Source organism: Halichoerus grypus, chromosome 2 (genome assembly GCF_964656455.1).
Source record: "Halichoerus grypus chromosome 2, mHalGry1.hap1.1, whole genome shotgun sequence".
Taxonomy (NCBI): domain Eukaryota; kingdom Metazoa; phylum Chordata; class Mammalia; order Carnivora; family Phocidae; genus Halichoerus; species Halichoerus grypus.
Window position 1 is genome coordinate 11,768,184 of NC_135713.1, and position 23,981 is coordinate 11,792,164.

A 23,981-nucleotide genomic window follows, 5' to 3' on the forward strand; every position below is an offset into this window, starting at 1 on the left:
CATCCAGAAGCTTAGGAGCTCAAGTGCACCATCCTGTCTGTACCTTCATATCTGCTATGAGGTCAGCAAACCATTTATTTAATTAAAAAAAAAAAACCACGGAAACAAAATTCAATGTAATAAACTTTTTTGAGAGTACATTTTCCCCTTTGCAAAAAATTTAATAATTTCTCAATAGGATAACCTAAAAGTGAATAGAGTTTGGAGAGCATTAGAGAATTGGCATCAAGGTAAGCTTCGTTACCTCTGTTATTTTCTGAGGGAAATATTCCACAATTACGTTTGACACCCCCTCTCCCCCCCCCCACACACACCACGTTCACCTTACAGAGGGAGGTGAGACCGGGGAGTATCAGAGCGTTCCTCATCGGAGACGCCTGTCTATCAAAGGCTAATTTTAAAGAGAGCGTTTCAGACACCGCACCATCCAGGTTCTCACCTTGTCAAAAGCCGGGTAGACAGCACGGATTTCCGTCAGCCAGCCATATGGCATGTGACCCACAGGGTACGTGGCTGTCAAGATTGCCACCGCCTCCAAGAGAAAGAAGCAGCAGAGTTAGTGTTGGCGTCCCAGAGAGCATGTCAGGTAGCTGCTCTTGCCACGGGGCAGAGGGAGCTGTCTCCGGGGCGGCCACCGCAGATGGATCACTCCCCACTGGGTGACAAGCACTGGCCGCCACAGGACGGCCTGGGGGAGTGGGGAGGGGCAGGTGCTCCACTGTCACCACGGATGGGAGTGGGACGCGTGAGCCTGCGCGCTGGCTCGACAAGCTACGATCTGAACCCAGGCCCACCAGACCAAGGGTCTTTGTTCTTTCCACTGAGCCAAACGGAGCCCTCCAGTCTAGCCCAATTCTGGCGGCACGAAATGTGACTTTGAGCCCTTCCTGCTCTCCAGATAGTCTTTGGGCAGGGTCCACATCTACGCCTCCTCCCTGTCCTTCTGGGTGGCTGGTGGTATGCGCTTGTTGGTGGCTTTCTGGTGCTCTCTTTCTGATTCAACCCACTTTCAATCTGTCCAGCCAGGAGAGCCCAATTTTGATTTTTAACTTAAGAAACTAAATAAATATTTCTTACGGAAACCAAACCTGTTCTTCCATGAAATTGAGAGTTTCTCTTTTTATGTGAATGAAAAGGAAGTAGTATGAAAACAAAGCATCAAACCCCACATTTTGGCAGAGTTCAACTCTAACTAGCTAGGAAAGGAGAAGTATAGGCTTCATCTATTTTAATTAACATAACAGTGATGCCTGGAACATGAGGTAAGCCCCCAGCTGGGTGAGGACCCTGCTGTGTGGGCCCAAGGCAAACCTCCCCTTGGTCGCCTTCCAGCTGGGTGAAGCAGGGACCCTCTCAGACCTCCCTTTCTGTTCCTCCAGCAGAACTCTGGGATTAATGAGATCCATCACACAGGTTTGCTGGGAGTCCATGAAATTTGCATAAATGGCAGACACGGAGTAGATGCTCAATACATATCTGTCCTGCACCCTCTGTGCTGAGCCTCTACGCCACTGAGGTCATTTTAGAAATAACTCTACTCATCATTTACCTTGTTTTTCTTTTCTTTTTTTTTTTTAACGGGAAGATGGAATTCCAGCACACAAGTGATGGGGGTCACATACTTTCTTCCTGAGCAACTGAAACTGATGTCATTAACTAAGAAAGCTGTTGGGTTACAAGAGCCACCTAAGATGACCTTCGGGATCCAAGACACAAAATCCAGGAACAAACTGAGGCAGGAGAAAGCATCCTGCTTGTGATTTATGTGCTTCTCTTTCCAAGCCTACATGAGCTGCTTCCCAGGACATGGAAACTGGCAGGAGATCCCAGGCTGGAGACATGCTGACACCGCATTCAAGGGCGACGTGGAAAGAGAAGGCCCTAATGAGCGGCCACGAGCCTTCCTGAAGGATCAGCAGTTCCAGAGACAGAATCAATTCTCCAGAGGGCAGCAGAGGAGGAGACAAATGAAGTAATTCTATTTGTTCATACCATACTTGAAAGATGGAAAAAATGATTCAACTCTTTGGAGTAGCTGCCAGTTTCCAGATAAATTTCTCGAGTTGTGAGTGAGTAAATAATGGAGATCCTCGTTTGGGGGGAGGGCAGATTGCCAAGGAGCACACAGAGCCATGATGGGCCGGGTGGGCGGGGGGCGTACGTGCAGGAAGGCAGGGCAGGAACAGGTGAGAGTGGGCTGGGTCAGAATGGGGGCACTGGGCCTCACGGCCTGGGCCTGGTCACGTCTGCGGCTGCGTGGCAGAGTCTGTGCGGTTCTGTCACCACAGTAAGGCATCATGCTAACTCCACAGCAAAACTGAAAGGCCACTGGGTGGGAGTCAGACAAATCTGGATCCTACTACCAGCCCGCCTTCTTGCTAGTTTTGCGCCCCTAACCTTGTGCCCTTGTCTCAGATCTGGTCAACGAGAAGAATGAAGGAGACGTTTTCTTCCGTACTCATGAAAGTAAACAGTTACGTGATTCTAGGATCCTCATGGCTCCTGAGTGTGAACGGGCCCCATAATTAGATACCACGGAACTACCTGAGCTCTCCGGACGATTCGCAAACGGGTCTGTATCCACCTCCCCGCCCCCCCTTCTTCACAAAGTGACCGCAGGGGCCCCCATCCCCAGAAACCGCCCTACCTCAGTAGCGGCAGAACTGCCACCAAGGTCCCGGGAAACAAAGAGGTTGACAATAGGCCTGCTGATTCTCTGTGTAGCCAAGATGAGGGCCAGGGGCCACCAGAAGCTCAGCATCTTTCTTATGGTCGCATCTCCCTGCGTCAAGAAATGGGAATAAAAATTTACTGAGTTTTAGAAGCAGAACAGAAAAAACAGTTTGGAGCCGAAGCTTTCCCTTTTGATGTCAATAATGAGTCAATTCATTGTACTTAAAAATAATATAAGGAAAAGCCTCTGTAGCCAAGCCAATCTGAATTAAAATAAACCGTACAGTGTTATTAGAAATTAACTCAGACGGTTGGCAAGTTACCGCAAAATCAAAACACACATTTAAGTTTGATGGATCGAAATCACTGTTTTCCAAGCAGGGCAGCTCTAAGCCAGGCAGAACCCAATTCCATGGCCTGGGAAACAGGCTGGAAATTGGTTTTTGTTTAAATCACCAAACTGACTGGCTAGAAGCCATGTCAGTAAGAGGTTAACTCTCAGAAGTAAAAAAAAAAGAAAAAAAAATTGTAATTTATTTTTGTAACCAGTCAGGTCACAAATGTGCCTAATTATTTGGGTATAAATCTACTACCAAGGTTCTTATTCTCAAAGCTTTGACAGAAGTCAGGTCAACGTTCAGAAGCATAAAAATAAAAGCACGGTTAAGAAAATGTGATTTATTAAGAATTCTACAAAGCAAAGAGGTGTGCAATCTTTCAAGCCTGGCTTTTATGATTTAACTTTGGTTTTGATTCTTCAGAGGTTAAGAGTTACATCGTGGAACCATGCCAGCCACTTTTATTTCCCCTGGTTGGCGGCTCAATGTTCAGAGATGGATTGTTACCATCAAGACCAATTTGATGTGGTTGTCCTAGTGACGGAAGCAACTAGATCAGATTTTACTGACGGCCTGCCCTCGGATCGAGCTAAGTGGTCAATACAATTACTATTCTGACATGCCAAGAGCAACCTGTGCTCAAGGGCGGGATCAGAGGGTGGAGCATGGGGACGTATTCGGGGCTACGCGGAATCGTGTGTATGGGCCTCACAGCTCGATGGAAACCAAGCCCAGGGATGTCTGGTACCGAAGGGTGGGGTAGATTAGCATATACGTAAGTCAGATACTGTTTGCACTTATGATGAAAAAGTATTTGGGCTCCTCGGGGAGGATTATACCCTGCTAGTATCTGACTCCACTTTGGAGGCGCAGGCCAAACTCTGCCGCCTTCCAGGAGTGGGGGCAGCTTCTCAGACCTCATCACTGGCTTCCCTCTGCAAGCTTCGAGGCTCTTGCACTCCCATGGCAGATCTGCGCGCTGTCTGGGGCCCATGTCTAAGTGTTGCTCCTGTGTTGCTCTCATCTACCGGGTGAGTGTAACACAGCTGCTTGAGGGCAGAGACCAGACTTTAAGCTCTCCTGTCCCACCCCTGGTGCCTACATCTGTCCCACCCCTGGTGCCTACAGGCTCTGCTCAGTCCACAGAAGGTGCCCGAGTGAGCAACTGCGTTTGGCCAGCACAGAAAGTACCAAAAAAGCCTCGGGCCCTGCTGTGAATTTAAGAATAACCCAAATGTGAGTTTAAAGGTACCATGAGCCCCAAATACTTGTTGATTAATATATAGAATGACTTGCTTTTCACAACATAGGGTACGAAGAACCAAAAATGCCGTATCTACCCTTCAGCCTGACCTGACCCACCATGACTCAGTCTCCCGATATGCAAATAAGGAGGCTGCACAGTGACCTCTGAGACCTCGTCTGTCTCCCGAGGCCATTAAACCTCCACCTGGTCTCTGCCTCTGGACACGCCCTAGCGCTGAACATCTTATGGCATGTGCTTATTATTCAGGTTTCCCATTTCACGGAGGGCTGGGGTAGAACCCCACTGCCCTCGGATGCACAGACGGGCCGTGGGCGTGTTCGAAGGCCGTACCCCCAGCTCCGGTCCGCTTCTGTCGGGGATGATGTCGTGGATGTTCTTGTAGTAGCCCAGGCACAGGGTGGTGCAGCGCACGAGGGCGCCCATGTACAAGGACAGGATGGGGATGAGCAGAGGCTCTCTGCATTCCAGGTGACTGTGCAGTAAGATGGCGACAAACACGACCTGGAAGGTGGGAAGACAAGAATGAGTCGGGGGGGAGGACGGAACCAGACAACGGACGTGCTTGCCCACCTCTCGCACCCTGATGAGACAGACCTCCGAGTGAAAACCTCGACACTGATGAGGAGAACAGAAACCGGGGCTGGGGCTCCATGCTGCCCTCACAGAATTCAGGGTCAGATGTCTGGGCTTCAGGGGAAGAGCACACAATCACTTTGCTACATTCACCTCTAAGATTCTTTTATTTTTTTAAAAAAGATTTTGTTTATTTATTTGAGAGAGAGCGAGAGCAGAAGCAGGGGGAGCGGCAGGGGGAGGGGGAGAAGCAGGCTCCCCACTGAGCAGGCAGCCTGATGTGGGGCTCGATCCCAGGACCCTGAGATCATGACCTGAGCCGAAGGCAGACGCTTAACCGACTGAGCCACCCAGGTGCCCCTCTAGGACTCTTTTAAGGCAACTGTACATCTGGTTAAGGTGATTGCTAAAAAATATCCAGACACTTTGGTCCCCTAGACCCCCAAAAGATGTGGTAGAGGCTTGCCTTCTTGAGCCTGGATTCTAACACGCACACGTAATCCACATTGGAGGACCTAAGTCCACAAGGAAAAAGTAGTGGTGACCGGTGATGTATACAGAAAAACAGACTCTAACATTTGTAAGATGGAGTTCACTAAAAATGCTGCAAAAAGCACCAATGTTAATTATTAGAAAACAAACTAAATTAAAATTTAAAATACTAACAAAAGTGGCGGAGGTCAAAAAATAGAGTCAGGAAGGATTAAAATAATAAAGTATTGATCTCTACTGACTATATAATCTCTAAAACAAATTTAACAATGTATTTAACTTTCCTATCTACAAAGATCAGAGAAGCAGCCCAGCATATGTCCAGAGCCGTCCGGGGATTCCCACATTCAGAAGACCACTGAGCATACGCAGTGTGAAAATTAACTAATGGGGAGGGGGACACCATTCCTGAGCTACACTGACTTTATTTTTTTTAAATTTCTTTTAAGCAATCTCCACACCTAACCTGGGGCTTGAACTTACAACCCCAAGATCAAGAGTCCCTTGCTCTACTGTCTGAGCTGGCCAGGCACCCATGAGCTACCATGACTTTAATGGCCAAATATCCACGGAACAACAGGCATGCAAAATACACCACCACTGAGTGATCCTGACCCAAGCAGGCTTATCCCCATCACTGCAGTACCAAGAAATGAGCGATGGCAAAAAGTTAAAAAGGAAGCTGGAGACTGAGCATGAGGAACTGGATGAGTGCATTCAGTTACTGGAGGGAACACAGAACAACAGGGTAATACAGAGAAACTTCTGAGCGCAGTAAAAGTATCAGATGCTGGAGGTGGTTTGTTTGCAGCATGGGCTGCATCGTGTGCCGGCTGTCATTCTCAAACCCAGTACACGAGGCCGATTCGGACCGGGAGCCTCAGGCACAGCTTGGCCGCGTGGACACAACCAGGCTGCCGCAGCACCGACAACGTGAGCCGACACAAGCTGGGGTGGTGCTCAGACTCCTGCTCCCGCTCCCCAAGGATGCAGTGGAGCCCACGGATGGAAGTCAAGATGCCCGTAACTGGCTCTGTGCCTGTTCCTTCCAAGTGGAACAAGTATAAAGTGTCCACTGAAAATGCGGACACCAGCTGGGGAAGCCTTGCTAACACTGTTAGGAACAGAGGCCTGGGAGTTCTGTGACGGGGCCCAGACGCGCGGGGACGTCTCTAATGCCTCCGATGCACCTAAGGAGCAAACTCCCGCTCGAATGGGTGAGGCAAGCTGACCGTTTGGCAGATAGAAACCCACAGTGTAAACTAAGATGACTGTGTGTAGAGACTGAAAACTCGTTGTACGAGAAAGGAATACAAGGACCGAGCCCTCCGCTGCCAAGTCCAGGAAGGCTCCCGGGGCCATCAGGATGGCCACTGGAGATGGAGGCCTGCTGGGCAGGACCACGGAGGAGGATGTGGATAAGAAGGAAAAGGGGGACACAGGCAAAAGAGAAGTAAGTGCGGTGATGACAAGAAAACGGCCTGGGCATCGGGCGGGCTATGTGGGACCAAGGGAGGGGGATGCCCTGGGCCAGTGGCTCTCACACAGCCTCCCTCACATTTACCAGCTCGATGCCGTGGGGCCCAGCACCCATCACAGAGCTTACATCTTCACTGTGGGTTGTACTGTTCATCAATTTAAGATAACACAGGGCCTTCTGCATTTCAATCCAGAATTATGATGTTGAATCTGATATCGCCACCAAAAACATCAGGTTATTTTCTGAGCGGGAACCTACTCTCTTAGTGAGGATTTTCCCGGGGAGAGCCTGCTCTGTGCTGGCCCTGTACTCCGTGCCCATGAGTCCAGTGATAAAGAGATCGTCCCAGGAGCTGACAGTCCAGCGGAAGAGCAGGGCCGGGAATCAGACCATGACACTGGCGAGCATCCACCAACAGGGTGAAGGAAGCATGGCTTTGCCGGCCGGCCCGGCTGCTGTGGGGGAGGGCATCCCCTTGCGTGCCATCTGAGCTGAGACCTGCAGCCTCCGCAGGAGGTAGGTAGGAGTGGCAAGAGTCCGTGGCAGGTAGGAGGACCTGAGGCAGAGCATTTCCTCCTGAGCAGAGGGGCCGAAGCAAAGAGCCTCCGTGGAAGGGGCCTCTGCCACACCAGGGCCCTGAATGGAGTGCCCACGGCTGGGGTGCAGGGAGCGAGGGGACGAGAGAAGAGCTCCAGGCTGGAGAGGAACCAGAGCCCAAGGGTCTTCAGCACGTTGTCATTTTGCCATCATTTTGATTGTTTATCTCAAGAACCCCGGGAAGCAATTTTTAAAGCAGCTTCTGAGCAGTGGGGCCAGAATTTCCAAGAGAAGAGATCACTGTGTCTGCAGTGGGAAGGAAGGAAGGAAGGAAGGAAGGAAGGAAGGAAGGAAGGAAGGAAGGAAGGAAGGAGTGCCAGAGCAGAGGCAGAGGCAAGTCAGGAGACCTCTCTAGCGGTCCAGGTGGGACGGGTGATCCTTTGGACCTGGGTGACGGTGGAGAGATGGGAAGAAGGCAGATGAAAGACACATCTAGGATTAAAATCCAAAAGGCCTGGTGATGAAGAGGATGCTCCTAGGATGGTCCCCAGGCTTCTGACCTGATGACAGTGCTACTGATTTGCTCAAAACCAAAATGCTTGATAGAGAAGGTGTGAATTTGAGCTTAGGGTGGCGATGAAGGATCCGAGTGGAGCCGTCAAGAGGCATCTAGATATGTTGTCTGGAGCTCAGAGGAGAGGGCCTGGCTATGGATATTTGGGAATCATCGGTCCTGTTAGAGATGGTGTAGACCTAGGGCGTGAATTAGATTCTTCTCCAACAGAACACAGTGAGGAGAGAGAAGGATCTGGAGGACGTCCACATTTTCACCTCCGTAGAGGAGGTGTGCCTTCAGAAGGAGGAGACAGACCAAGACTGCGGTGCTGAGTACCAGAGGGAGGGAGTGTTTCATGCATGAGGGAGCAGCGAATACAGTGAAGAGATGGCCAATGAGTTGACGGGAACCGTCCAGTGGCTTAAGTGACACAAAGGTCATTAGCAAGAACTATCTGGGTGAACTGATGGGGGGGGAAGCAGACTTGAAGGCGGTAAAAGAATAGAAGTAAAAAAGAAATGGAGACAGTGAGCGAAACCCCCCCCTTCCAAAAAGTCTGGCTGTGAAGTAACGGAGAGAATTGTAGCTCGAGAGGCTCATGGGAGCCAGAGAAAGGTTCTCGTTGTCGTTGTGTTAAAACAGCAGACAGGTGAGCATGTTTACACATCAAGAGAAAGGACCCAGGGGAGAGAGAACAGATGAGGGAGAGCCGGCCGAATCCGGTTCTGGAGAAAGCACAGGATCCAAGGCCCAGGTGGAAGAAGCGGTTCTGGACCCCAGTGAAAGGGCACCCTGTCTCCCAGAATGGGGAGAAACGCAGATGACGCAGGGTTTGAAGGCAGGCTTGTAGGTCTGGTGGCCAGAAGTGGGAGAATTTGGTTGCTTCAACTTTCTCACGGAAGCGGGAAGGGAACTGGTCTACTGGGAAGAGCGAGGAGGGGAGGACCAGTCTGCCGTAGCTGCTGGGTCTCAGCGGCGGAGAGTGCTGAGCGGAGATACGTGGGTCCATCAGCGTGTGCCGCCGTGTGACTGGCTGCGGGAGCACCTGCTTCCTGGGCGCCGGTGGTGAAAACTGCATCGGAGGGGGTTCAAGAGTGGGATCTTGGCAGGAGGCTGAGATGAAAAGACAGGGACTGACGGCAGTACAGCAACACTGCTGACCTGGGATGGTGGCCTCCCGTCCCGGCGCCCTCAGCTGAGTTCAGGAGGCAAGGGCTAGGACAGGAGGTCCCAGTAAGGTCCAACAACGTCCTGAGAATGCTCATGTTGATGCTGAGCAAATATTGACCAGGTGATTGTGAATTACAACAGAAACAGCAATATTTTTCATAAATTCTTTGGCAATATATTAGAACGTAGTGCTATTTTTTTTTTTTTTTTTAGATTTTATTTGACAGAGTGAGAGAGCGAGCACAAGCAGGGGGGACAGCAGAGGGAGAGGGAGAAGCAGGCTCCCCGCTGAGCAGAGAGCTCGATATGGGACTCGATCCCAGGACTCTGGGATCATGACCTGAGCTGAAGGCAGACACTTAACGGACAGAGCCACCCAGGCGCCCTTAGAACATAGCACTGTTGACAGGAATGGTGGCACAGAAAAGCATTATTGCATGGATGAACCAAACCAAGAGAGCTTTCTTGTACTATGACGAGAGATCAATTAGCTTGGATGAACCAAACCAAGAGAGCTTTCTTGTACTATGGCGAGAGATCAATTAGCTTAGTAAAACTTTTTTTTAAAGATTTGATATATTTATTTGAGAGAGAGAGAGAGAGCACACAAACACACACACACACACACATGGTGTTAGCAGGAATTAATTTAAATTACTTTTAATAGTGATCCATGGAGTAAATGCAATTAATTTGGAAATGTAATTGTTGGTCTTTAGGGAGGTACTAACAGTTTGGCAGTAGATTATTTCAAAAAGGTGGCTAACAGACTAGCTTGTACGATGGGGGAAACGAGGCAGAAATGCATGGAAATGCTCACAGAATGGAACTGAGAATTGGAAAAGGAGATTAAAAATCAGTCCATCCCTCCTCCTCTGTGAAGAAATGGTTCTCTCAAACCTCTGATTGTAATTTATAGATTATAGGAATTTAATTTTCTGCTGAAATTTTTCATGCAGTATCCTGGTGGCAGAAGAAAGGAGGGAACGTGGAAAACCAGGGCTGGTGCCAGAGCTGGACTCCATAGAAAGGGCAATGTAGGCCTTCTTCTCAGACTATGTCCAACTTCCTGGCTCTTGTTAAATGTGGGCTAATGACCTGTGAATGGCAGCCCTGCGTGGCATCTACACGAGAAACAACAGGGAAGAAGAATTCCTCCACGCTCCCTCTAGAGCCGAGGGACAGACCATGTATTGTGAGGCCACAGAGAGGGCCAAGTGTGCACCCAGCCAAGCACACCGCGACCCTCTGACCACCAAACATGTGCACGCTGGGACCTGAGGGTCAGCCTAAAGGCCTAAACCTCTGATGCTGAATTTCAATTCCTACCACCCTCCTTCCTGCAGGATTAGACATACTTCTACTACAAGAGGTCTCATTGTCTCACTTGTTCAACACACCTTCACGGACATCCACCTTTGGTTTGAGTAAAGCAGGAAGGCCCCACAGAGGGAATGCATGTCAATGAGGCAGGCGTGGGCTCCGAGGAGCTCTGACGGACACACAGACCATACTTACCTGAGCTATGACATCGGAGATGGATGCACATCCCACCAGGAAACTGTATTTGTGTTTTAGGAGAATGCCAGCATGGGTCCATGCCTGCCGGAAAGAAAAGAATTTGGCATGAGAGATGCCATTGGGATTGGATGACTTATGGTCGTTATGATCTACTGGGCATTCCGGAAATAGACTCTCTACCTTCCCTCCCCCTTCAGAATCTTCGGAGCACAGGACAAACTTTGCATTGGCCAAATGACTGTAACTTGGCCTGATGACTAGGTCCTCATTAGATTTTTAAGTGGGATCAGTGACCGCACAGTATTTATTTAGTATGGATGATAATGGAGCCCAGGGTGCTCGCTAGTTTTCCTGGCAGGAAAGCTAGGTGGATACCAAGAACGGAGGAAACACCATCTCTCTCTCTCTGGGGCAGCTGGAATGACAAGGCAGAAACATTCTCCTTCTATGAAGGTATTATAATGAGGGCTCCAGTTTGGTTCTGAGTTATTATAGTCATTATAGGTTCTCATCAAATGATGAGGGCTCTACTCTCCTTCTCTTCAAGTTGGGGCAGGATCTGATCTGACACTTTGCCTCTGAGGGAAATGAAGAGGAAGGGCCTTGAAGGGGAGCAGACGATGAAAAGCCTGGGGGTCGGGGATTTTGGAGGTCTGAAGTTCAAGACAGGATCTGTGTGAGGGTCATCCTTCTAACCCGGAAAGGCCACTGTGGACCGACACAGCAATAACATTTCGTGTGAGCTACACACCATCAGACAAATACGGTTTATTCCCAAGGTCTGTGTCAGGACTTCATATATAGCAACTGCTACATCTATTTCCTCCCTCAGCTCACAGGTCTCGAGGTGCCAGACGTGGAAAGAAATGCAACCTGTCGATAACATTTGCAAATAGTGGCTTGTGGGCTCCCTTTGTTGACCAAAGCCATCAGGATGATAAGCTTTGTGGTTTTCAAATATTATCTCTCTAACCAATATATTAGGGCCACACCGCAGGTGTAGGTGTGTAGGGGTGTGTATCTAGGGGAGATTACCTGGCTTTTTATAAATGTTCATTATTTTGTTTTTTATTTGTTGTTTGTTGTTTGTCTCTTATTGCTGGGTCTTTGGGGGCAGTTGGTAAATGAAACAGGAAAGCAAAGAGTGTTAATCACGAATGTTCTGGTGTTACTCTGAGTTTTAGAAACTCTCTCACAGCAGATAAATACAGCTGAAGGGAAATGAACCTAGGGCACACCAGAATCTGGGATTCACTTTTAGTCCTGAGTCCCTGACTTCACCGTATAACGGTGATTCTTCTGTGTGTTCACAGAGCCCCCATATAGATGGGGGGCAAGCCTCAGAGCAACATCAGGACTCTGTCTAGGAAGTTGGGCTTCTACTCTTTTGGGATGTGATAAAGGTCACTTCACTCAGTTTTCCGCTTCCAAGCACTATTGTGCCCCCTTAGGCCAGCATGGGACACCGTGGGGAATCCAGTTCTAGGAAATCCAGCCCCTTTGCCTTCTTTCTTTTTTTGGAGTATATGTCAACTACCAGAGTAAATACAGAGTAATTTCTTACTTGATGATAAGTAAGAAAAAGAAAATCCAGGTACCAGTGCTCCAGTGGCCAAATTCTCCCACCTACACTGATGTCACACCAATTGAGTATCAGAGTCTTTGCGTGAAAACTGTGAGTTTAAGGTCATTGTGCAGACTGGTGGGAAGCGGTCAGAGATTCCATGAGGCCACGTCCACAAGCTAATGACAGGCAGTTTTAACACTCCTGATAACATCGGAGAACATGGACCACACGTCGTTGACCTGGGTTCATTCCTCCAAGGATGTGGGGCTGGAGTCTCACCTCCGTGTGGACGCCCGCTTACCTCACACACCTACAGTACATAAAACCTGAGGGGAGGGGTGGCGAAAAACTGTACAAATGAACATATTTTTAAGTCTCCTCCCAAAAGTAATCTAAAATGGAGCCCAAAAGGGGGGTTCATTTTCCAGCATTGGACATTACTGGAAATATATTTTTTTTTTGCTAAGTCTCTTTTATAACTCTCGATAACACAGAGGGATAGAAAAAAAGCATTCTCTGAGAACTCTTTAGCATCATGATAAAGAATTTAATCTATGGAAGTGAGCTACCCTTGGTAATGTAGTGAAGCTGGTTATTAAAGTAATGAAATCCTATCCATATTTTCAAGAGATTCTTATTCTAAAAAGCTTTGGGTGCTTAAGCCACACAAACGGTAAGTTTATCAGAAAGCTGTCCTGATCCCTTGATCCTGAATATATCAGAAAAGAACTTTATATTTAAATAAAATTTTCAAATAGGCTCTCTTGCCTCTTGCCAAAACTTTGTGGCAAGTACAGACGATTCTCATCAAATAAATGGACAAGATGGGCTGGTTACGGTCAGTGGTCAGCTGGAACCCTTCTGCGGTGCTGGTGGGGGTATAAAATGGTACAGCTGCCATGGAGGTCAGTACGAGGGCCTCTCAAAAATTAAATACAGATTTACTATATAATCCAGCAATTTTACCTCTGGCTATCTACCCAAAAGGATTAAAACAGGAAGCTCAAGGAGGTATTTTATACCCATGTTCATAGCCCATTATCAAAATAGCCAAAAGGTGGAAGTCATCCGGGTGTCCATTGATGGATGAATGGATGAACCAAATGGGGTCTCTACAGACAACAGAATATCGTGCAGCCATAAAAAGGACATTCTGGCATTTGCTACAAGATGGAGGAACCTTGAAGGCATTACGCGAAGTTAGATGATCCAGCCACAAAAAGACAACTGCTGTCTCATTCCGCTCAGAGGAGATCCCTGGATTGGTCAAATTCACAGAGACAGACAGTAGAGCTATGGGCCAAGGGTGGAGGGCACCGGAGCATGGGAAGCTAGTGTCTCAGGGGGACAGAGTCAGTTTCATAAGACAAGGGTTCTGAAGATTCACAGCCATGTGAAGGTACTTTATGCCATTGAACTGTATCCATAAAAATGGCTAAAATGGTAAATTTTATGTTATGTACACCATAATTTTTTTTAAAGTGCCCACAATTACTCACCATTGCATCCATAAAAGGGAAGGCAGCAAGATATAGGAAGGCCCTTCTCGTTTTGCTCCCCACAGACTCATCCACATGGTGCAGTTTATTGATAATGTAGTAGCCTAAGTCACTATAAGCTGCAAAGGGCCAAAGAAACATACATGGCAGTATTTAGAAAAAGTTATCTTTTAGGCTTTTCATCTCAAAGGTGCAAAAACAGTGTTAAATGTAAATTTTTTTTTTTTTTTTTTGGTGTAGAAAAAGTAGATGGGCATATAGAAAAATAAATCATCTCCAACCTCAACCCCCTACCCAGAGAGGGTCACAGTTAATGCTCTGGGTTCTAACTGCCCAGTTCTTTTATGGGTGTGTGGTGGGCACGTGCATGGGGTATGCGTGTGTGTTTTAACACAAAAATGGGATCATACCGTATACATATTCTTTTGTAAACCATGAACATCTTTCCATGATTTGCTTCCACACTTTAATGGTTGCAATGAATTCCTTTTTATAGGTTTACTCAGCATAAACTTACTCAATCTCCTATTATTATGCATTTAGGATGCATCCATTAGTTTGATATCATGAAAGGATGCTTGATGGATCGTTTGGAAGCTGAATGTTTATATGGAGTGTTATTTATTTACTAAGAAAATTCCCAGATGTTAATATGCCTTTTATTTTATTTTATTTTTTTAGAGAGGGAGGGGGGAAGGAGCAGAGAATCTCAAGCAGACTCCCTGCTGAGCGTGGAGCCCAATGCGGTGCTCGGTCTCACGGCCCTGAGATCATGACCGGAGCCAAAACCAAGAATCGGAGGCTTAACTGACTGTGCCATCCAGGCGCACCTGTTAATATGACTTTTCTTTTTTTTTTTTTTTAAAGATTTTATTTATTCATTTGAGACACAGAGATAGAGAGAGAGAGAGGGCACGAGCGGGGGAGAGGCAGAGGGAGAAGCAGGCTCCCCACTGAGCCAGGAGCCAGACGTGGGGCTCGATCCCAGGACCCTGGGATCATGACCCGAGCCGAAGGCAGACACTTAACCATCTGAGCCACCCAGGTGCCCCTTAATATGACTTTTCAATAAAAAATGTTAAAGCTAGCTTTTCACTGCTTGCTATTCTTTTTGTTTCGTCTTTTGGGAGGAGCACATGGGCACTGAACTGATATAGGCTGAATGAATTTGTAGCTGCCGAATAGATATAAAGGAAAAAAGAGAAAGGTCTTTCTAGTGTATTAGCTGGGCATTCCAGCAGGTACCGTGAGCAAAGATGAAGTAAACTATTCAGGTATTTTTACCTCATTGATAGATGTTTAGACTAGATCGGAAAATAATAATCTTTGTGTTTTTCATAGTGTTTTACATGGTGCTTTAATAGCACTGTTCCTGCTCTTTTCATTTTTCTATAAATATGAATATTAATGCAGTGGACAACTACAGAAGTTGCTTTGAAATCAGAAAGAAGACAGGACGCAGTAAGAGTCTCATTTTATGTGAATAATAAGATCCCTCGCTCCACTTCAAAGTTTGGAGGATGACTTGGAACCATATGAACTGATAAGAAGAAGAAAGTGATAGTAAAGAAATAAGCCTCCACTCTTTTTCCGGATTAGTCTTGCATCATAGGAATTTTGAATTAAGTCAGGTCTTCGGGATGATATCATAGATATTTAGAAGCACAAATGGGAATCCCAGATGGGGAAGTAAAGTGATTTCAAGGGGCAGGGGGCTGGAATGGGTAAGACATCCTGAGAACAGGTGGGATGGGGGAGGCAAATGCAGGAGGAGAGGTCGAGGCTCTCCAAGGAGGGGCTGAGGGGAAAACCAAAAAGTGAGCTGCCAGGTGAGCAAACATGTCAGGGGTGGAGCATGGTGGGGCCAGCAGAGCCACTGAGGCGCAAGAAGAGAAATCCAGGAGGGAGGGTGTCCCAGGACAGAAAGAGCAAAGACCCGGGAAGGTGGGACAAGGAGGGAAGGAGGCAGCTATGATGTCCACATTTGGATCTGAAGGCACACAGATTAGATGAGACAAGCAGATTACAGAAGGCTTGACCTGCCCCTGCAAGGCTCAGGGGAGGGGCGGGGGGGAGCCCTGCAGCCTGCCTTCCCCACCAGGAGAGAAGTGCACTCAGACCTGGGGTATGCAGACAGATGGAAACACAAGGCCTGGATGAAGGTGTTCCTTAAGTGCATAAATGGTTTACTTGGGGTGCTAGAACCTGGAGGTTTTGTTACTGTTGCTGCTGATTATGTGTACATTCATTTCATTCAGTCGGGGACCGGTCACTGTGCTGGAACCTGCCAGGAGGCGCCCCAGCCCCAGCCCAAAGACTATCCTCGCCCACCGGCGGACAGAGGCTGGGGGCAGGTTAAGGCAGCCGAGCTGGCTGAGATGAGCAATGCAATGCCAGGGGCGAGAGCCGGGTGGCTAGGAATAGCTCATGGGCTGAAATTCCAGGGTAAAGGTTAGAGCCCACAGACAACACCATGGACTGCACTTGACAGGCAGGTGGGGAAGGCCGAGATCTAGAGGGGCTGTGAGACAGGATGAGCTGCGTCCCCGCAGAACTCACATGTTGAGTCCTGTCCCCGGGGACAGCAGAAGGTGACCTTATTCAGCGACAGGGTCATTGCAGATATCATTAGGTAAGATGAGGTCACACTGGAGCAGCGTGGGCTCCCAATCCAATATAACTGGGGTCCTTCTAAAAAGGGGAAGTTTGGACACACAGGTGGACACACACAAGGAGAATGCCTCGTGGATGTGAAGGCAGACATGGGGGTGACGCGTCCGCACACCCAGGAAGGCTCTAGGTTGCCAGCAAACCACAGAAGCTCAGGGAGAGTCCTGGGGGGAAAGCAACCCTACTGACCACTTGATCCTCCAGCCTCCAGAACTGGGAGACAATACATTTCTGTGGTCTTAGCCTCCCAGTCTGGGACACATTGTTAGGACAACCCCAGCAAAGCCACAGGCGGCTTCGGAGAATGGGAGGGAGAAGTCTTTTCCCGGGAGACTCTGGGACCCATGAGTTGGAGCAGTTGAGAGCAGGGCACGCAGTTTGCTTGTGTGGTCCAGGGTGGGTGGGTGGGGGGGCTAGAGATCAATATAAATCAGCTTCTCTACCTTCTGTAGATAGACCTCAATGTACCTACTGATTAGAATATTTCAATGAAAACATAAAAAATAGTGCCTCTCTGCAGGATAATGAAGATGGGATGAAGATGCGTTGAAGGAGGGCTGGGTGGTGAGCTCAGTGGGCCAGGCTTTCTGACTCTGCCCCTCCCACCCCCTTGCTTTTTTCAGCCTGCAGCTGGTCCTCGGCTCCTCTGCCCTCCAGGTTCCAGGAGACTTTGGGACTGATGGGCCCGCAGCTGTTTTTTACCCAATCCCTCCCCCCTCCCCTCCCGTGCCCTTGAGCTGTTTCTGGCTAGAGCTGTTGGCTGGGGGTAATTTGTTGAAAGTGCTTTGCATAGAGTCCATAATTACCAGGCCGGCTGCCCTAACATTTATGGACCATCAATTTCTATAAACTGCCCTACCTCGATTGTTCTGAGACAGCTTATATTCCTTCTGAAGAGCAGAACATTAAAAAGAAAAATTAAACAAGGCTTCTGAACAAGACGTAAACAGATTTCATGACGTGGCCACAGCAGGGAGGACACAGGCTTGAACTTTTTATAGGTAGACAGCTTTTGACCCCACCCAAACAAGAAGAAACCAGAAGGGCCATTCAAATCCCTAGCTCTTCTGCCCTGGCCCCATCAGGGTGACAGACTCTTTCCAGAATCAGTGGTTCTCAGGCTTGTTCATCCAATAGTTACTAGTGCTTGTTGCAAAATAGCCACAAAATGTTAATATTAATCAAGACAAGTCTATACACCTATTTTCCCCTGGGAAGTGAGGAGAAAGCCCTCCTCCCATTCTAGTAACAGGATAATATGTGCATTTCCAAGAGGCGATTTGAGAACCCTTATTCTCATTCAAATTCCCAAGTTCCCAGAGTTAAAAGTCTCATAAGTCCCACTGATTATGCTTCTCTGTTTACTAGGCTTCTCACAGAGGCAGGGAACCTGACCCCTGTGTTTCTAATGAATCATTTCCAAGTGTGTGTGCTTGTATGGCTGATATTTAAGTCACTTCCACACATATGGTCGAACGGCGTCAGGCCCGTGCCAGCTGACCTGAAGTGGCTGGTTGCCGGCACGGGGGCTGGGACACCAACATAGGACATCCCTCTAGAGACTGCACTGTGCAACATTTATCTGGAAGATACGGGTGTGGGAAGTACAATGCTGCCCAGGCCTTGGAGATATATCATAAACCCATGCATAAAGTAAGCACAGTGAATGTGAGATTTTTAACACAAGAACGTAAATTTGATCTCACTGGTGTTGAGTCTCAGCGGAGTGGGATTTGTAATAATTTACTGCATGATATCTTGCTTTTCTCTAGAGAACGTGCCTTATTCATATCTGAATTCCCGGGATCTAGCCCACCGTTTGCCACACGGTAGGTGTTCAATATATACTGATTGAACAAAATGCATGAATCCATCATCCCCCAAAGAAGTGATTGGGGTAGACTGATTGCAAGAGGTCCCCGATTCTTCTCTCCTCCTTTTATCCCTACTCTGCAATATGATTTCGTAGTTCCTCTGGTGAAAAGTTGGAGTCTATTTCCCTACCCCCTTGAACCTGGGCTGGCCTGGGATTTGTCTTGGCCAGTCGTGCACGGTAGCAGAGATGGTGGCCACGTCCAATTCTTGGCCTCAAAAGGCCTTGTGGGCCTCTGTCTTCTCACTCGGGATATTGCCACAGCTGTCCACACAAGCTAGGCTGGTGGAAGAGAGCCCAGCTGTCCCAGCAGAGGCCATCTGGGCCAGCCCACTGTTGGCTGATGGCCCCCCAGCAAGCCCACCAAGAGCCGCCTCCTGACTCTCAGCTGAGCACAGTCACTGAGTATGGGGGGGGGGTCAGTTACGTGGCGATACATTTTGAGACTATGCTGAAACCGTCTGTGTCCAGCACCCTTGGTGGTTTTGATGACGTCAGGTTGTACCCTTTTACCCTTTTCAGGATGGGTCTATAATCCGTGAATAATGGAAAAGTTGGCCGACATGGGAAGGTTGACGAATGGACCCACTCTAGAAGTTACTGGAGGAGCTTCGGGACTCGCTCCCCCGAGCTGTGCTGACTGCCCAGGCTGCTTTGGGACACGGAAGAGGCCTTACAGGTCCCTGCTGAGAATCAACTGTGTGAACAAAGCAAACAGCTGCAGCCGTGGTTTCTCCATCTGTGTGAATTATGTGGTCAGGTGCTACTCACTTCGTGCAGGTGAAATTAACTTGGACTCAAATTAACCAAATACACGGTCAGCAAGTTTTCCTCTCTTCCATGGATTAATTAAGAGGGGAAAGTAGGAGAACACCTACATCCTGACCACTGGCCTAAATTAAGGTTTGGTCGTGGCAAACCCCATGCCCTGCAATTTAAAAAAGTGGTGTCTCACAGATGTGCCCATAACAACAGTAGTGTGGTCACAGTTTAGCTAAAATGAGACACTTACTGGCGGCTGCCCAACAAAGACCAGGAACTAAAAGCTGGAAATACTCCCAAGGCTCCTGCAGTTTCGATATCGAGAGCCAGGCTCTGGTGCACACAGAGCAGACACGAACTTTTGGGTTGGTGGATCTTCTAGACTTCAAAGTCTGTCAGTCCAACAGAATTCCAAGAGTCTACTCAAAACAACTGCTACATTGATCTGGGACGTAGAACCGTTTTGATTCACACGTAAGATTTTATAATTCTCTTTTAAAAAGGAAAATTTTAGATCTAACTTGAAAACGATGCTGATTTTTTATCTTGATGACCACATGTTTCTTATGCCGGTTTCCATAACACAGGACACTCAGCTTTTCTCTTCTGTGATTACTGACGCCTAGTAATTAGCTATTAGTCCCAAAGCCTTATGCAACTATGACTAAAATAGGGAACGTTAGGCTTATTTAAGAAATCCAAATAAACTGGTAGCAAAAGGGAACTAATTTACCCATTGTGACACAAATTATCTAGACCTACTCATTTCACGTCTGGAATTTTCCCCAAGGCATATACCAGATCAAATCCAGCTGTAGGACGTTTCTTCAAAGCACATGCACAAGTTAGTATTCAGGGCATGAGTTGAAGGAAGAAGAGCATCTCCTCTCAACCCTAGGCCCTGAAGCTCTGAGCCCAAGTTAAACGACCAATATCAACACTTTGGCTCAAAATCTGGCCCGTGAGTAGCATCTTCTTACGGTTTCACACTGTTCTCAGCACAAAAGTCTGCGCTACATTCAAGGAAAACTAAAAGGGTCTCACCCCATTTCCTTTTAGATTCATGGTCATGTGAGTAACCATTAGCTGCCATCTGAATACACCCTGAATGGTCTGGGTTAATTTTCTGACTCCGTTATTCACCACTGACATTCATGGAGCTCATGCAGCCGGTGCCGTTTTGAAGGTACATGATGGATTTATGAGGTGTTATTCACGGGTTTTATGCAACTGGGCTCAATAGATGTGCCACTCAATTTTTATGCCCGGTAAGCTGAGCTGTTTTAAAGCCAAGGAGCGCCGAAGTCAGGCTCTTAGAGTTTTATCGCCACCCAGAAGGCAGTAGAAGCAGGACTGAGGCTCCAAAGCAAGTCCTTTTCCAAGGTCTTGGTGCAACTCTCTGCAGTCACTGTATGTATGATAGAGCTTTCTTATTTTTTCATGGAAAGAATGTTATGCCACGGTATTTAGTCTCATCTTTGAATAAAATAGCCTTGTGAGCCCCTAAAGTTAGTTAATTTCAATACATAAAACCACCTGTTTCATTTATTTAACACATAAAACCACCATTTGTTCTCACTGCTGATAAGCATCAATCCTAAATAACCACCATTCTGTTTTTATTTTTAAGATTGAGTCTGTGTCGTAATGCGTGTCTCTAGGAAGCCTGGGCCATGTGGTTGACCTTACTGAAATCACTTCCTCTCCGACACAGGGCTTGGGAGTCAAAGAATGAAAGCTAGGACTTCCCAGGGAAAACACATTTCCCTTTCTTGTGCTAGGAGCACAAACCCCATTCCTTTCATCCCTTGAAATTTTCATGATAAATGTTTTAATAATTACTGGAGAAATCACTTACTACAATAAATGCATTCGAATGGCTGGAAAAGAACAAGAAGCGCCCCAAGCGAGCGCCTTGCGCAAGGGTCAGCAGCCTTACCTATCAGGGTGTGGAAGACAGCAGCAATGGCGCCGGCCACCACCATGCACAGGACAGCTTTGGTCCTGTCTCGCTTGCTGTTCACAAACACCAGGCCCACATTTTTAAAGTCACTCATGGGCCCCGTGAAGAACTTCATTAGGGAGTACGCCAGCCCGTAGCTGGCTAGCATTTCCACCGCATCCTCCTTGACAGCAGCAATGCCCCGGTTCAAGGCCTGTGGGGGGAGAAAGACAACGCACAAACAGCATTAGAAATGTTGTTGCATCTCCGGGGACTCACACTTCCAAAATAAAAACTCAGCAGACAGGTTTCTATAGAAACGCTAGGCAGCTTATAGGGTAAAGCTCACTATAATTTGATAAAGGTTATTAGTTTTCATTTTCATCCGTATTAGCTCCGGTTCGAAATATCTTCTTGTAGGGGAGATACCTGCCCGTTGGGGTTAAAGTAATAGAGGAAAAACCCAACAAGCATTTTATGCTAATACCAGAAAATAATTCTAGGAAGTTTTGGTTAAAAGCTTAACATGTTAAATTTTATTTGTAGGCTGAATTTACGTAAGGGCAACAGGCATTCTAGAAATGAGTGAGACACCTTGTACGGAGTGGGTGATGGCTTCTCTTCTTAAGGAAGGGGAACGTGTGCACGTGTGTGTGTGCATGTGTGAGTGCGTGTGTGCGTGCACCCATAACCTGAAATACCATGTATATGTTATGTAGGTACCCTTCATAGCATAGAGTGGATTCTATGCTATGATAAGAGTATTGAAGGGGCACCTGGGTGGCTTAGTCGTTAAGCGTCTGCCTTCGGCTCAGGTCATGGTCCCAGGGTCCAGAGATCGAGCCCCGCATCGGGCTCCCTGCTTGGCGGGAAGCCTGCTTCTCCCTCTCCCACTCCCCCTGCTTGTGTTCCCTCTCTCATTGTGTCGCTCTATGTCAAATAAATAAAATCTTAAAAAAAAAAAGTATTGAAGGAATATATCATATAACTGACGGATGCTATTTACCCAATTCTTACTGTATTTTAACTTGAAATGTACTCCTGAGCTCTGTGCAAACAAGTATGAAAAGAAAACCTTTAAACCAAAAACACTGTTTTTGGATGATGCTTGCTCAAGAAGTTGTGGTCACAGAATATTCTGATCCTTTTTTTTTTTTTTTTTTTTTTTTTGAGGGAGGGAGTGGGGAGAGGCAGAGGGAGAGGGTGAGAGAGAGCATCTTAAGCAGCGCTCCAACTCACAACCCGGAGATCATGACCTGAGCCGAAATCAAGAGTCAGACGCTTACCCACTGAGCCACCCAGGTGCCCCAGAATATTCTGATCGTTTTCACCATCCTCCATGAGGGACCCTCTGAGGTACCTAGGTGGCCTTGTCAGGATGGCATTTCCAAACTTGCTGTTTGACAATTACACCATAGATGGTGGGAATGGATGTCCAGGTGGATAGAATTTAAAAAAAAAAAAATGTTGCTAGGACCTCACCTGTTCTTTAGGAACAGGAAACTGATTAAGGAGAGTCGGCTTTCTATGCAGTCATAGACTTTTAGAAACAGATGTAGTGTAAGCATGGACAGTAAGTTTTGATTGCTCAGACAACTATTTTAAAGAGGCATCCACTTTCAAGAAAACTATTGTGCATAAACCCATGGCCAGCCACACGACTAGATAAAGAGCCAGGTTACCTTCCTCACCACTAAGGCTCCTTTGTTTTAGAGATCTTAGTTGATTTCATAATTGGCCATTTGGGCCACTTGTCTCTTCCCCAAGAGCTTTAAATTCCTGTTCTTATGTCTTAAATTCACCAATAAAGAGTAAGGCTGTGAAACTCTGCGTCCCCACCCTTGACTCCAATAAAAGCAGAATCCCAGGCCCATGCGTGTGTGTGTGTTCCCCGCCCCCCATCTCACTGGGGTAGCCCAGGTGTGCTGTGCAATTTCTGGGTCTAGTAAGTCATGAACCTTTCTTTTTTCAAAGTTTCCTGATGGTTGTTGCTGAAGGGCATCCAGCAATCATAGTAAGATCCACAAGGGTCAGCCCAGTAGTAACACTGATTTTGAAAGGGGGAGATGTCTGTGGAAGGCTCACTGGGGCCCACGTTAGGGCCCCAAAGCACAAAACAATAGACTTTATTTTTTAGAGCCGCAAAGTGGAGCAGAATGTACAAAGTTGCTATACTCCCTCTGGCCCAGCACACACGACTTTCCCCACTATCAATATCCCATGCCAGAGTGCTACATTTTTACAGTCAATGAACCTACAATGATGCATCTTTATCACTCAAAGACCATAGCTTGCATTCACTCTTGGGTTGTACATCCTAGGGGTTTTGACAAATAACGACAATGTATCCATCATTATATAGTTAAACATTCTATGCAAAGCACAGTTAGCAAAAAAAAAAAAAAAAAAATGTATTTATAGGAAAATACCAATGTGTAAAATGGTTTTAGAAAAACCTAGAAGAAAAATATCTAATAGCTATAGGAATTTAGTATCATCCTTCTGACAAAGTTGGTATTAGATAAGCTAGTTTTCGATAATTGTTTCCAATTTTATGTCTAATCATCTTTTCCTTTTTTTCCAATAATACTTAAAAATTCCCAAAAGAACCTTCTTATTACCCTTTGTGGAGCATGCCTCCCATGATGCCTTCCTTAGAAAAAATTTTCCTTCTAGCAAATACATCTAATCTATTTGATCTGATCTGATCTAATACTTTAACACCCTAAAGCAAAATAAAAACCAAGAAGCTTCTTGATCATAAATCCTGTGTTCAATAGGCACATCTAGTCAGAGTGTCCTGTCATGTGTCAAAACCTATCACTGGATAATCTTCCAGATTAATTTTTTTGGGCCTTATGCAGTGAATGCTGTTGGTGTCCCACCCAGACCCTTTACTGGGTGGGAGCTGGCCACAGTGGCTCACAGCTGCCTCCTCCTTAGGGACAATTGTCCCCAGCCACTTGGGGTTGGTTAAGCCACACCTGACCCCCAGGATGCACACAGCCAATGGCTGGCTGACACAGGGGTATAGAAGATCAGCTCCCCGCCTCAGTGTCGG

The 23,981-nt window shown here is 47.2% G+C and overlaps 1 protein-coding gene across 2 annotated transcripts in view; it reads right to left on the reverse strand.

Annotated features, from left to right (window-relative positions):
- ANKH (ANKH inorganic pyrophosphate transport regulator) overlaps nucleotides 1–23,981 on the reverse strand; it is a 128,991-nt gene that overhangs the window by 32,432 nt on the left and 72,578 nt on the right. For both annotated transcript variants that reach the window (XM_078066582.1, XM_078066583.1), the window contains exons 2-7: nucleotides 20,918–21,134; nucleotides 13,674–13,792; nucleotides 10,605–10,688; nucleotides 4,609–4,779; nucleotides 2,648–2,782; nucleotides 440–532 (exon numbers count right to left, since the gene is read on the reverse strand). In XM_078066582.1, the coding sequence (XP_077922708.1) occupies nucleotides 440–532; nucleotides 2,648–2,782; nucleotides 4,609–4,779; nucleotides 10,605–10,688; nucleotides 13,674–13,792; nucleotides 20,918–21,134 (819 nt within the window). The remainder of the gene's footprint in view (nucleotides 1–439; nucleotides 533–2,647; nucleotides 2,783–4,608; nucleotides 4,780–10,604; nucleotides 10,689–13,673; nucleotides 13,793–20,917; nucleotides 21,135–23,981) is intronic.